The following is a 14,622-nucleotide window of genomic DNA, read 5'->3' as shown; positions in this document are numbered from 1 at the left end:
CAAGGTTAGGAGTTCGAGACCAGCCTGAGTGAAACCCTGTCTCTACTAAAAATACAAAATATTAGCTGGGTGTGGTGGTGGGCGCCTGTAATCCCAGCTAGCCACTCGGGAGGCTGAAGCAGGATAATCGCTTGAACCCGGGAGGCGGAGGTTGCAGTGAGCTGAGATCACATCATTGCACTCCAGCCTGGGTGACAGTACGAGACTCCATCTCAAAAAAAAAAGGAAGTGATTCCTGAGTTGAGCTTTGAGAAATAAGGGATATCCGGGGATGGGAGGGAGGAGGGATGCAAGTACATGGCGTTGAGATAGAGAGTGGGCCTGGTGTTTTGCTGGAAAAAAAGGAAGTTTGGGGCTTGAATAGCACCAAAGATGAGATTGGGAATTTAGGTAGAGATCAATGGAAACACTGTGTGAGAAGGGGAGAAAGCTGGATTGTCTCTTGGCAGCTCCTGGGAACCACTGAAGAGTTCTAAGCAGGGAAGTAAAATGATCCAAACTGTGTTTTAGAAAGATGGCCTGTAGGCTGGGCGCGGTGGCTCACACCTGTAATCCCAGCACTTTGGGAGGCTGAGGTGGGAGGATTCCTTCCACCCAGGAGTTCAAGACTAGCCTGGGCAATGGAGCAAGACCCCATCACAATTTAAAAAAAAAAAAGAAAAGAAAGAGAGAGAGAAAGAAAGAAAAAAAAAGAAGAAGGAAGAAAAGAAAAGAAAAGAAAAAGAAAAAGGAAAAGAAGGCTCTGGCCAGGCACGGTGGCTCATGCCTGCCATCCCAGTGCTTTGGGAAGCTGAGGCAGGAGGATCACTTGAGCCCAGGAGTTTGAGATCAGCCTGGGCAATACAGTAAGACTCCATCTCTACAAAAATTGTTTTTTAATTAGGTGGGCATGGTGCACCTGTAGTCCCAGCTACTCAGATGCTAAGGTGGGAAGATCACTTGAGCCCAGGAGGTTGAGGCTGTGGTGAACCATGAGCGTGCCACTGCACTCCAGCCTTGGCAACAGAGTGAGATCCCTCCTTAAAAAAAAAATAGAAAGAAAGGTGGCTCTGATGGCAGCATGGAAGACAGTTTGGAGGACAGGTGGGAAGGATTCAGCTCAGGGGCCATGTGTTCTAGGAAATCTTTCCTGAGCTCTTGGGCAGAGCTGTCGGTGCCTTGTCTGGGCCTCTGCAGCACCCATGCTCTGACACTTAGCCTATTTGATGTGTTTATATGTCTGCCTCCCTCATTAGATGATAAATTTCCCAAAGACTGAGACTTATTTCTTTTACATATTTATGTAAAATACACCTACCACAGCATATAGCCCTAGATATGCTTTTATTTATTTATCTTTTATTTTTTGAGACCGGGTCTCACTCTGTTCCAGGCTGGAGTTCAGTGGTGCAATCACAGCTCACTGCAGCCTCGACCTCCCAGGCTCAGGAGATCCTCCCATCTCAGCTTCTTGAGTAGCTGGGACTACAGGCACCTGTCACCACACCCAGATATTTTTCATTTTTTGTAGTGACAGGGTCTTGCTGTGTTACCCAGGCTGGTCTTCCTTTCTTCTCTTCTTTAACTGCATTTTTATATGCTATGTTATATGGTTTCTTATGTAATATCCTCACTCTAGTCCTACTGAATTGCAATGGACATTGTTTCTTGTCACCCCAGTTTCTCTTCCTGTACTCTGACAATAGGCCTGATTTTTTTTTTTTCTGGGAATTCTCCGCTTTTGGTCTTTGCGATCTGATTAGGGCTTCCCCAACCTCTAGCTCCAGGGTGAAGGACAAGATTTAGGCCTAAATCAGCCAGTCTATCCTAACTAATTGGTTTGAGGTAAGCATGTGCTCTAAGCCTTCCTAATCAGATTAAATCTAGGGACTTTCTCCAGAGTTACTGGAAGAAGGGTTTCTTTCTCTCTCTCTCTCTCTCTCTCTCTCTCTCTCTCTCTCTCTCTCTGTCTTCCTGCTGGACTTACTGGAAGAAGGGTTTCTTTCTCTCTCTCTCTCTCTCTCTCTCTCTCTGTCTTCCTGCTGGACATGGAGTTAATTAATTGGTGACAGGGCTGCTGTAGCCATTTTGACACCAAAGGGATAAGCCTATTTGAGAATGAAGCTAATACATGGAGGAAAACCCAGAAAAGTGGAGAGAGAGAGTCCCGGGGATGGGAGCAGAGCTCCTCTCTAATCAGCAACTCTCCCTGCTAGTTTGGACACTGTGTATTTGGTAATGGTGAGTGTTAATTCATTTACACCTGTGAGGTTTCTTTCTCTATTTTTTCCTTTATTTTTCTTTTTGTTTTTGAGATAGGGTCTCACTCTCTTGCCCAGGCTGGAGTGGAGTGGCACAACCATAGCTCATTGCAGCCTCCACCTGCTGGGTTTAAGTGATCCTCCTGCCTCGGCCTCCTGAGTGGCTGAAGCTATAGGCATGCACCATCATGCCTGGCTTTTTTTTTTTTTTTTTTTTTTGTAGAGACAAGGTCTTACTATTTTGTTCAGGCTGATTTCAAACTCTTGAGCTCAAGCAGTCCTCCTGCCTTGACCTCCCAAAGTGCTAGAATTACAAGGGTGAGCCACGAGGCCGGCCTATTTTTTGGGTGGAGGCCAAGCTTCACTCCCTGTCCCCTGTTTTGAGATGTTTGGCAGCTAAAGACAGATAACAAGGTATAGGAACAATGGATTGCTAGTATTCAAGGAGAAGGATCAAAATGTCTGCATTTCCCATGTAAGTGAAAGTTAGGGAGGGAGCTCAAGACTCTTTTTAAAGAATGTATCTCTTCCCATCTTGTTCAAAGCTTTCAGTAAGCGTTATTCTGTTATATAAAACTCAACCACATCTATCCAAGCAGTCTCACGAGTTAGGAATTTGACCAGCTGTCCATGAGGAAGTGGGCTAAAAAAATGCCAAGCATTCTCTCTCTCACACACACACACACTCTCTCTCTCTCTCTCTCTCTCTATCTGTCAGATTTCAGTGCTTAGCAGTACACCACATACATGCTATTTATTCACATAGCTTGTTCCTTATTTTCAGTTATTTTTGTCCTCTGTAAAGTGGGAAGCATTAAGGAAAGCAAACTTCCTAGTTCGTCTTTTTTTTTTTTTTCTGAGACGGAGTTTCATTCTTGTTGCCCAGGCTGGAGTGCAATGGCATGATCTCGGTTCGCTGCAACCTGCACCTCCTGGGTTCAAGCGATTCTCCTGCTTCAGCCTCCCAAGTAGCTAGGATTACAAGCGCCTGCCACCACGACCAGCTAATTTTTTGTATTTTTAGTGGAGACAGCATTTCACCATGTTGGCCAGGCTGGTCTCGAACTCCTGACCTCAGGCAATTCGCCCACCTCAGCCTCCCAAAGTCTGAGATTACAGGCTTGAGCCACCGCACCCAGCCTAGAGTCTTTATTCTTATACTGGCATCCTGCCCCACTGTTTTCCAAATATTTACTATTATTTCTTCCTAATATATTTGCAAATGTGTAGTTTAACCATTGGTTATTTAATAACAAAATTATGGACTTGCAAAATCTAGCATTTATTAAAGAAGCCAGTCACAAAAGATCACATATTGTATGATTCCATTTATATAAAATGTCCAAAACAGGCAAGTCCTGTAGAAGTAGATTAGTAATTACCAGGAGCTAGGAGGAAGGGATAGAAATGGGTACAGGATTTCTTTTGGGAGTGATGAAATTGATTTTGATGATGTCTGTGAAACTCTCTGAATATACTAAAAATAGTTTAATTGTGTACTTTCTTTTTTTTTTTTCTGAGACGGAGTCTCGCTCTGTCGCCCAGGCTGGAGTGCAGTGGTGCAATCTCAGCTCACTGCAAGCTCCACCTTCCGGGTTCACACCATTCTCCTGCCTCAGCCTCCTGAGTAGCTGGGACTACAGGCGCCTGCCACCATGCCCGGCTAATTTTTTGTATTTTTTAGTAGAGATGGGGTTTCGCCGTGTTAGCCAGGATGGTCTCGATCTCCTGACCTCGTGATCCACCTGCCTCGGCCTCCCAAAGTGCTGGGATTACAGGCGTGAGCCACCGCGCCCAGCGAATTGTGTACTTTCAATAGGTGAATCGCTATAGTATGTGATTTTTACCTCAATAAAGCTATTTAAAAATCTAGTGCTCACTTCTTACTGAATTTTCAAAATTCTTACTGAATTTTGAAAGAGAATTAAAAATTTTGGCCAGGCACAGTGGCTCACACCTGTAATCCCACCATTTTGGGAGGTGGGGGCAAGTGGCTCACTTAAGCTCAGGAGTTCAAGACTAGCTTGGACAATGTGGTGAAACCCCATCTCTACAAAAAATACAAAAATTAACCAGGCAGGGTGGCGCACACCTGTACACACATCTACTCAGAGGCTGAGGTGGGAGGATGGCTTGAGCCTGGGAAGTCGAGGCTGCAATGAGCCGAGATTGTGCCGCTACACTCCAGCCTGGTCAACAGAACGAACGACACTGTCTCAAAAATAAAAATAAAATATTCACTTCCCCATTTGCCAACATTTCTCTAAAGTAGGTGAGCAGTCTTCAGCTGGGCCCTCTCCCTAACTTAGTTCTCCCTACTTGGGTCCATTTCCCTGCTCTCTGCACGCCCATCAACAGTTTAATCTGCCCAGAGCTCAACCCTGGAAGTCAGGATTCTCCTCCCTGCACCGCCAGACTCTGTGCCTTTGCCAACATGGTTCCTTCCATTCAACCTGTGTGTTCAGGGCCCTGACTGCATGTCACCTCTTCAAAGGCCTTTCCTTTCCACTTCACTGGGAGTGGTCTGCCCTCCAGGGTACAAGAAGTGACATTTCGACCAAATGTTTTGATACCACATAGCAAGGCGTCATCAGTGTTCTAGTCTGGATTCTTTGGGCCTGCACCACCCACCAGTGACCCTTTTCGCTAAGTTAATGCCATATTTAATTTTCCTTCCTGTAGCATCAAAGTCTATATTTTATTTTGTTTGTTTGCTTTTGCTTTCTTCTGCCCATTATTTGATCCTTCCCCTCTTCTTTTTCCCATCTCCTCACTTCCATTCCCCCCTCAAGCCCTTCCCTTGGTACCTGGCTAATTCTTGCTAAATATTCAGGACTCTGGAAAAATGTCATCTTTTCCAGGAAGGTTTCTCTGACACCTCCCCTCACCCTTAGGATGGTGGCTGAACTGAAGTAATGGCAAGGGAAATGTAGAGAAATAAACAAATTGGAAAAGTATTAAGGAGGAATATTTGGCAGAACTTGCTAATGTGAAATAAAGCCTGAAGATCAAACAAAATAAGCAGTGAATTTGAGATAACAATTTAGAATCATTTCATGTTTTTTCAAGCTTTGTGCCATCTGCAATTTTTTTTTTTTTTTTTTTTTTTTTTTTTTTTTTTGGAGACGGATTCTTGCTCTGTCATCCGGGCTGGAGTGCAGTGGTATGCTCTCCGCTCAGTGCAACCTCTGCCTCCCGGGTTCCAGCAATTCTCCTGCCTCAGCCTCCCGAGTAGCTGGGACTAAAGGCACGTGCCACCACGCCTGGCTAATTTTTGTATTTTTAGTAGAGACGAGGTTTCACCATGTTGGCCAGGCTGGTCTTGAACTCCTGACCTCATGATCTGCCCGCCACGGCCTCCCAAAGTGCTGGGATTACAGGCATAAGCCACCACGCCTGGCTGTCATCTACAATTTTAATAAGATAGATCCTCCTGCCAAACATGTCTTCCTTAAACACCTGTTATAATATTGCTTTATTGATGGAGGGCCTTTCACGACTCCCTGTTTACTAATGCACCAAGCCTAAACTCTGCCTTGCTTTAAAGGCCTTCCTAGTTGGTCCAGCCCTTCCCATTGGCTCCACCCAGCTGTGGTCAGGCTGGCTGCTCCATCCTCCAGGACAAAGTCTTGCTCACTCCTGCTTGTAATGCTTTTGCCACCACCTTATCTGAAGCAGTGCGTTCCCTACGCTCATCTCAGGGACCATTTAAGGCTCAACTTCAAGGTTATTCCTCATAAAGACTGCTTGCCTGTTCCACGCCTTCCTGTGCCCTCTGAACTTCTGAAGCATTCAATTTAGCACTTAATTATATATGCTCATCTTACATAATCTACTGTTGCTTTCATGTGTGTTAGTCACGTTTCCCTCAACTAGATTATAAATTTGTTGAGTGCAGGAACCATAATTTATACTTCTTTTTTTTTTTTTGAGACGGAGTTTCGCTCTTGTTGCCCAGGCTGGAGTGCAATGGCACGATCTCGGCTCACCGCAATCTCCGCCTCCCGGGTTCAAGCGATTCTCCTGCCCCAGCCTCTCGAGTAGCTAGGATTACAGGCATGTGCCACCACGCCCAGCTAATTTTATATTTTTAGTAGAGACAGGGTTTCTCCATGTTGGTCAGACTGGTCACAAACTCCCAACCTCAGGTGATCCGCCCGCCTCGGCCTCCCAAAGTGCTGGGATTACAGGCATGAGCCACCGCGCCCAGACAATTTCTACTTCTTTAAGATCATACATTCTGGAATCAGACTATACTCAAATCCTGGCTCTCCTACTTGCTAGCTATATGGCACTGGGCAAATGGCTTAACTTCTCTATGTCTTAGTTCCTAATTTTCTTCTTCTTCTTTTCTTGTTTTTTTTTCTTCTTTTTTGTTTTTGAGACAGAGTCTTGTTCTGTTGCCCAGGATGGAGTGCAGTGGTGCAATCACGGCTCACTGCAACCTCCGCCTCCCGGGTTCAAGCGATTCTCCTGCCTCAGCCTCCCGAGTAGCTGGGATTACAGGCACCTGCCACCACGCCCAGCTAATTTTTGTATTTTTAGTAGACGACGTTTCATTGTGTTGGCCAGGCTAGTCTCGAATTCCTGACCTCATGATCCACCCACCTCGGCCTCCAAAGTGCTAGGATTACAGGTGTGAGCCACCGTCCCTGGCCAGTTCCTAATATTTAAAATGGAGATAATAAAAGTATTTATCTCATAGCCCGAATATAGTGGCTTACGCCTGTAACCCCTATGCTTTGGGAGGCCGAGGTGGGTAGATCACTTGAGCTCATGAGTTTGAGACCAGCCTGGGCAACATGGCGAAAACCCATCTCTACAAAAAAATACAACAATTAGCTAGGCGTGGTGTTGCATGCCTGTGTTCCTAGCTACTTGGGAGGCTGAGGTGGGAGGAAGTCTTGAGCCTGGGAGGCAGAGGTTGCAGTGAGCCTAGATCATGCCACTGCACTCCAGCCTGGACGATACAGCCAGACCCTGTCTAAAAAAAAAAAAAAGAAGACCTATCTCATAGGAGTGGCCATAGACCACTCATATACAGAGCCCAACAGACAGCTAGCACATTCTAAAAACTCAATAAACATTAGTTAGTATTATTATCTCTCACATTGCTCACATGTCATCAAACACTGAGTGGATGCTTAGCAATTAATTTTTGCTGATGTAATAGGTTGCATATAAATCTCTTTTAGATGCCTAAGAGAATCAGAAACTCTTTGGTTGAGGAAAAAGAGGTGTATTTGTACAGATAATAATAATTATTTTTATTTTTATTTATTTATTTATTTTTTGAGACGGAGTCTCATTCTGTCGTCCAGGCTAGAGTGCAGTGGCACGATCTCAGCTCACTGCAAGCTCCGACTCCCGGGTTCATGCCATTCTCCTGCCTCAGCCTCCCAAGTAGCTGGGACTACAGGCGCCCGCCACCACGCCCGGCTAATTTTTTGTATTTTTAGTAGAGACGGGGTTTCACCATGTTAACCAGAATGGTCTTGATCTCCTGACCTCCTGATCCGCCTGTCTCAGCCTCCCAAAGTGCTGGGATTACAGGCATAAGCCACTGTGTCCAGCCAATAATTATAATTTTTTAATGTTTATTAGGACTATTTTACTTCCCAATTTTTGAGGAGCATCTCACCATTGCCACCATGTCTTCACCTGTCTTCTGGAGCCCACGTGAGGAATCAAGACGATTGTCTCTCTCACTTCATAAAGACACCAGGAATGAGCATTAGAAAGCAAAATGTGAGGCAGGAGGATGGCTTGAGACCAGGAGTTTGAGGTCAGCCTGGGCAACATAGTGAAACCCCATCTCTACAAAAAATAAAAATAAAAAAAATTAACCAAGTATGGTGGCACACGCCTGCAATCCTAGATACTCTGGAGGCTGACACTGGAGGATCACTTGAGCCCAGGAGTCTGAGGTTACAGTGAGCTATGACTACATCACTGCACTCCAGCCTGAGTGACAGAGCGAGACCCTGTCTCAAAAAAACCAAAAATCCTCTTTTATGTAGTTTTCTGTTTTTGAATGCATGTACCTCAAATAAACAAACATAAATTACTGTACTGGCCTGTTGGTAGTTGAGGCAACAAGATGCCTAGCAGAGTGCAAGCAAAAATAAAGGAGAGAAGAAGGTAATTAAAGACCTAAGGCCATACTCTAGATGCACAGTATTATTATATTTTATATTCTACCAATTACCACGCTTGCCCCTCCCCCTACTCTACAAACTAAGTGGCATCAACCAGCTTATCTGGAAGAGCTAAAGCTTTGAGTCCCACATGGTCCCTGGACTGCATCCTGGCAAAATCCTTATTGCTCAAGTTTCTATGGAGAAAACAAATTATTGTTGTCAGGGAGGAATATGAGACTGCAGAAGCTGACACTAACTGCATGGCCATGGGAGGTATGTGGGATCTACAGCAACATAAAAGATTGTAGAGGCCAGGTACGTTGGCTGACACCTGTAATCCTAGCACTTTAGGAGGTCGAGGTGGGCGAATCACCTGAGGTCGGGAGTTCAAGACCAGCCTGGCAAGCATGGTGAAACCCCGTGTCTATTAAAATACAAAAAATTAGCCAGGCATGATGGTGGGTGCCTGTAAACCCAGCTACTCAGGAGACCGGAGAATCACTTGAACCGAGGTGACGGTGGTTGCAGTGAGCCGAGATTGCACCACTACACTGTACCAGCCTGGGCGGCTGAATAAGACTCCATCTCAAAAAAAAAAAAAGATTGTAGAATGTGAATTGTTCTGAAAAGAAAATTCTACAGGAATATTTCTCCCCTGTTACATTTAAATATCATATTTTCCAAATGAAAGATTAAAAAATAAGACCTTTTTGGAAAATGGAATTGATTTATTGTCTTAGGATGTGAAGATACAAGACCTGGAGACCAGAAGGCATTTGCACAAATTGCAATCCCACCTGCTTTATGGGCCCTTTGTCCACAACCTCTTAAAGTGAAGGACAAAGGACAAAGGGCCACAGTCCTCAGGCCAGGTGGGATGCGAGGTCATGGAGGCCAGGGGTGTCTTGAGAAGAATGAGCATACCTGGCTTCCAGCGTTGTTCTGCCACCACCTGGCTCTGCCTCTTTGGCATGGTCACTCCACTTTCTGGTCTAGGCTCCTCGTCAGTAGGATGACCAGTGAGGGACAGGGATGCCATCTCTCAAGCTCTTTCCACACTGGCATTTCATGACTCTGTTGAGTCTAACAAAATCTATGCATTGTTTTGGGCTTTAGGTTACTATTTCCCTCAAAAATCACTCTTTCTCCCTCTTTTCCTTCTCTCCCCTCTGTATGCACACCCTGTCCCTCTCTCCCTCTGACTTTCAGCTCAGAATCGGAAGTCTTCCCAAGCCTAAATATATTGGTTACAATAATGTGCTCCTTACATTTTTTAACCTGGGATCTCTGGCAGGCATTTGCTGAAAGCTTGAATTTAAATCTGTAGTTTCAAAAAAACAAGGAGGATGATAACACTGAATGTATGGTCGTGTCTCTCAGAGTGATTTCAAGGCAGTTTCCCGAAACAAATTGAACAGTACTTCTGCACAAATCTGATGAATATACTGCTTCTCTATTTCCCTTCAAATGGTTCCTTAGAATCAGGATCACTCTAAAGTCTCCATAATTGTTCTAAACCACATTGGTCTTTCCATGCGGTCCTCTGCTATCATTTCTTAGCAAGCAGTCAGCATAAAAAAGGACTGGGTCAGCTCTCTGTGTGTCAGTGCTTGGCAGCACAGCTCCCCTGGGATGTGTCTCCTGGCACTTACCCAGCCTAGCTATCAACAATAAAAGCTTCTCTTTGTGCTTCCAGTAAGTCATAAATAAATCTCTTCAATCTCACCTGCTTTCCGAGAAGAGCTCTTTAACCATGTCCTTACTTTGTGTTAAAAAAGACAGACAGGGTTGCTGCTTTAGGAGTATAGTTTTAAAATGTCCACTAAGCAATGGCTCCCTTTCATTGTTTCCTGCTCCCAACATTTAGATGTGTAACTTGAGTTACAGTCCCTTTAGTTGCCAGGTTCTGAGACTGGACTGCTTTCCCACTTTATGCTAATTGCCTTTTGAAGCTGCCCAGCCCTAAGTAATCCTCTTGTATAGAAAGTGTTAGCTGAGGAAGGAAAGGTTGATTCTTTGAGCAAGCAGGGAAGGCTGTCCCCGGAACAGCACTGCTCAAGGGGTGGGGGCAGTGACCTGCCTGGACATGGCTTCAGGAACTCTAATAACTATCACCAAAAGACAAGAGGGCCAGGATGTTGGCCCCTAGGAGAGTACCAGGCACAAGACCAGCACTAAAAGAAGAACAAGGCTAGTCGTGGTGGCTCAGGCCTGTAATCTCAGCATTTTGGGAGACTGACTGAGGTGGGCGGATCACTTGAGCCCAGGAGTTCGAGACCAGCATGGGCAACATAGCAAAACCCTGTCTCTACTAAAAATACAAAAATTAGGCCAGGCAAGGTGGCTCACGCCTGTAATCCCAGCACTTTGGGAGGCTGAGGCAGGTGGATCACAAGGGCAGGAGTTCAAGACCAGCCTGGGCAAGATGGTGAAACCCTGTCTCTACTAAAAAATACAAAAAAATTAGCCAGGCCTGGTGGCGGGTGCCTGTAATCCCAGCTATTTGGGAGGCTGAGGCAGAGAACTGCTTGAACCTGGGGCGTGGAGGTTGCAGTGAGCCGAGATCGCACCACTGCACTGCAGCCTGGGCAACAGAGCGAGACTCTGTTTCAAAAAAAAAAAAAAAAAAATTAGCCAGGCATGGTGGCATGAGCCTATAGTCCCAGCTACCTTGGAGGCAAAGGTGGGAGGATCCCTTGAGCTGGGGAGGTCAAGGCTCCAGCAAGCTGAGATGGCACCACTGCACTCCAGCCTGGGTGACAGAGCAAAACTCCGTCTCAAAAATAAACCAACCAAACAAAAAACACCCGGCAAAATAGAGTTCCTATTTAGCCAAACAAGAAAATAGTTAACCTTGATTGCAGTCCAAACAGGTTGGATTTCTTAAACACCACTCATCAAAAATCTCTGAAACATCAAGCCTCATATGACTGTTCTGAGGTAAACATTAATCCTATTTTCCAGCAAGCTGTAGAATGAGGTCAAGCACATTTATTTTCTACTGCAGTCAATGTTGGAATTAAAGAAATCGGCTGAATCCATTCTCAAAATTACATAAATGAGTCACTTCAGCTGATTCATCATTGAGTTCATATAAGCAACTTGTTTCCTGGGGCATTAAAAATTGAAGTACGACTTTTTTGCCTCTTATATCCCACGGGCCATGAAAGAGGCCCAGAAGGACTAGATATGAATATTACCAAAAAGAGTCTCCCGTCTGAACTCTGGTCCCTATAAAAGGAAATAGATTTTCGTGTTTGTCTATGCGTCCCCTCTCTCATAATGCCAAACTCTGTGAGAGAACTTTGTGCATATTCCCACAATTCAGATGAGTTTTCTACATTTTAAAAAAATTATAAGCCAGGCATGGTGGCTCACACCTGTAATCTCAGCACTTTGGGAGGCTGAGGCTAGAAGAGTGCTTGAGCCCAGGAGGCCAAAGGCTGCAGTGAGCCATGATTGTGCCACTGCATTCCTGCTGGGCAACAGAGAGAGACCCTGTCTCTAAATACATACATATACATATATATGTATATGTTTACACATATACATATATGTGTATATATGTGTGTATATATGTATATATATGTATATATGTGTATATATGTATATGTATATATATGTATATATGTGTATATATGTATATATGTGTATATATGTATATATATGTGTATATATGTATATATATGTGTGTATATATATATATAAAGTAAAAATTAAAATCATAATTATAGGACCAATGTCCATGAACTTCCCACCCCCTCAAGAACTGGAGCGTCAGGAACCACATCGTGATGCAGGACTCTTGATGGAGCTCCCCATGTTCCTGCCCAGACAGCAGCCCTTTCCTCCCACACGGAAGAATCAGTGCTTATTCTCTCGCTTTTCTTGACGGTTTTGGTAGATATGTGTGCATAATTGGACAAAAGTGTTTAGTTTTCTTGCCATCTGTATTAGTTTGCTATGGCTGCTAGAACAAAGTACCACAAACTGGGTGCCTTAAACAACAGAAATTTATTGTCTCAGTCCTGGAGCCTAGAAGTCCAAAGCAAGGTGTTGGCAGAACTGGTTTGTTCCCAGCGCCGTGAAGGAAGGAACTGTTCAGGCCTCTCTCCTTGGCTTCTCCATGGCCACCTTCTCCCTGTGTCTGTCTGCCTTCTGTGCAGGTCTGTATCTCTGTTCAACTTTCCTCTCTTTATGAGGACAACAGTCATAGTGGATCGGGGCCCACTCTAATGATCTAATTTTAACTTGATTACAGCTCCCTGAAGCTGATGAAGTCTCTGCAGGGGCCGACAGCTGCAGGCATCTGCCAACAACTCTCCAATAGCAGGGACAACAAGTCCCTTAGTACAGGGGGATCGGGGCAGTGCATCACGGTGTCCACAACACTGGCTGTGGAGTCTGCAAAAATGGAATCTTGCAACTGGGCGCAGTGACTCACGCCTGTAATCCCAGCACTTTGGGAGGCCAAGGCGGGCAGATCACGAGGTCAGGAGATCGAGACCATCCTGGCTAACACGGTGAAACCCTGTCTCTACTAAAAATATAAAAAATTAGCCGGGCGTGGTGGCGGGTGCCTGTAGTCCCAGCTACTTGGGAGGCTGAGGCAGGAGAATGGCGTGAACCTGGGAGGAGGAGGTTGCAGTGAGTCGAGATCATGCCACTGCACTCCAGCCTGGGCGACAGAGTGAGAATCCGTCTCAAAAAAAAAAATGGAGTCTTGCTGTATATGGCGTGATCTCAGCTCGCTGCAACCTCCGCCTCCCGGGTTCAAGTGATTCTCCTGTCTCAGCCTCCTGAGCAGCTGGGATTACAGGCGCCCGGCACCATGCCCATTTAATTTTTTGTATTTTTAAAAGTAGAGATGGGGTTTCACGATGTTGGCCAGGCTGGTCTCGAACTCCTGACATCAGGTGATCCACCACCTTGGCCTCCCAAAATGCTGGGATTACAGGTGTGAGCCATCTCGCCCAGATGTAATATTTTCTTTTGTTTCTTTCTTTCTTTTTTTTTTTGGAGACAGAGTCTCGCTGCGATGCCCCAGCTGGAGTGTAATAGTGAGATCTCGGCTCACTGCAACCTCCGCCTCCGGAGTTCAAGTGATTCTCCTGCTTTAGCCTCCCAAGTATCTGGGATTACAGGTACGCACCATCATGCCTGGCTAATTTTTTTTTTTTTTTGTATTTTTAGTAGAGATGGGGTTTCACCATGTTGGTCAGGCTGGTCTCGAACTCCTGACCTCAGGTGATCCACCACCTTGGCCTCCCAAAGTGCTGGGATTACAGGCATGAGCCACCACGCCGGCTGCCAAAATTTTTTTAAATTTAATTAATTAATTAATTTATTTATTTATTTATTTTTGAGACAGGGTCTTGCTCTGTTGCCCAGGCTGGGGTACAATGGTGTGACCTTGGCTCACTGCAACCTCCGCCTCCTGGGCTCAAACGATGCTCCAACATCACCATCCCAAGCAGCTGGGATTACAGGCATGCACCATCACACCCAGCTAGTCTTTGTATTTTTTTGTAGGGACGGGATTTCACCATTTTGCCCAGGCTGGTCTCAAACTCCTGGACTCAAAGGAGTCCACTCGCCTCAGCCTCCCAAAGTGCTGGAATTACAGGCATGAGCCACCGTGCCTGGCCTCAAACTTTATTAATACTTTCAAACACATTCAAAAGTAGAGAGAATAATATAACCTGTCTCTCATTATTATTGTTATTATTGTTTTAAATCAGACTTCATGTCATTTCACCCTACATACTTGAGTACCTATCTCTTACAAATATGGACATTTTCTTACATAGCCTCAAAGTAATTGTCATACCTAATAAATTAACAATTTCTTGGTCCATATTCAAATTTCCCTGATTATCTCAAAATAAATTATTTTATAATTGGTTTGTTTGAATTAGTATCCAAATGAGGAGAACACATTATTTTGGTTATGTCTCCTGTCTTTTATTTTATTTTATTTATTTATTTATTTTCAAAAAGAATCTCACTCTGTCACTCAGGCTGGGGTGCAATGGCGTGATCTTGGCTCACTGCAACTTCTGCCTCCCAGGTTCAAGCTATTCTCCTGCCTCAGCCTCCCGAGCAGCTGGGACTATAGGCGGGCCTCACCACAGCCCAGCTAATTTTTGTATTTTTAGTAGAGACTAGGTTTCACCATGTTGCCCAGGCTGGTCTCAAACTCCTGACCTCAAGTGATTTGCCCACCTCGGCCTCCCAAAGTG

At 45.0% G+C, this 14,622-nt stretch overlaps 1 protein-coding gene across 1 annotated transcript in view; it reads right to left on the bottom strand.

Moving 5' to 3' along the window:
• The window catches only part of LOC100446260 (tubulin alpha-1C chain), a 57,221-nt gene extending 47,763 nt beyond the window's left edge, over nt 1-9,458 (bottom strand). The window contains exon 1 of the mRNA XM_054527209.2: nt 9,305-9,458. Within this exon, the coding sequence (XP_054383184.2) occupies nt 9,305-9,419 (115 nt within the window). The 5' untranslated portion in view covers nt 9,420-9,458. The remainder of the gene's footprint in view (nt 1-9,304) is intronic.
• Between the last annotated feature and the right edge of the window lie 5,164 nt (nt 9,459-14,622).

Source organism: Pongo abelii, chromosome 10, assembly GCF_028885655.2.
Source record: "Pongo abelii isolate AG06213 chromosome 10, NHGRI_mPonAbe1-v2.0_pri, whole genome shotgun sequence".
Classification (NCBI taxonomy): Eukaryota; Metazoa; Chordata; class Mammalia; order Primates; family Hominidae; genus Pongo; species Pongo abelii.
The sequence above is the reverse complement of the archived record's forward strand: the minus strand, read 5'-3'. Positions and strand labels throughout refer to the sequence as shown.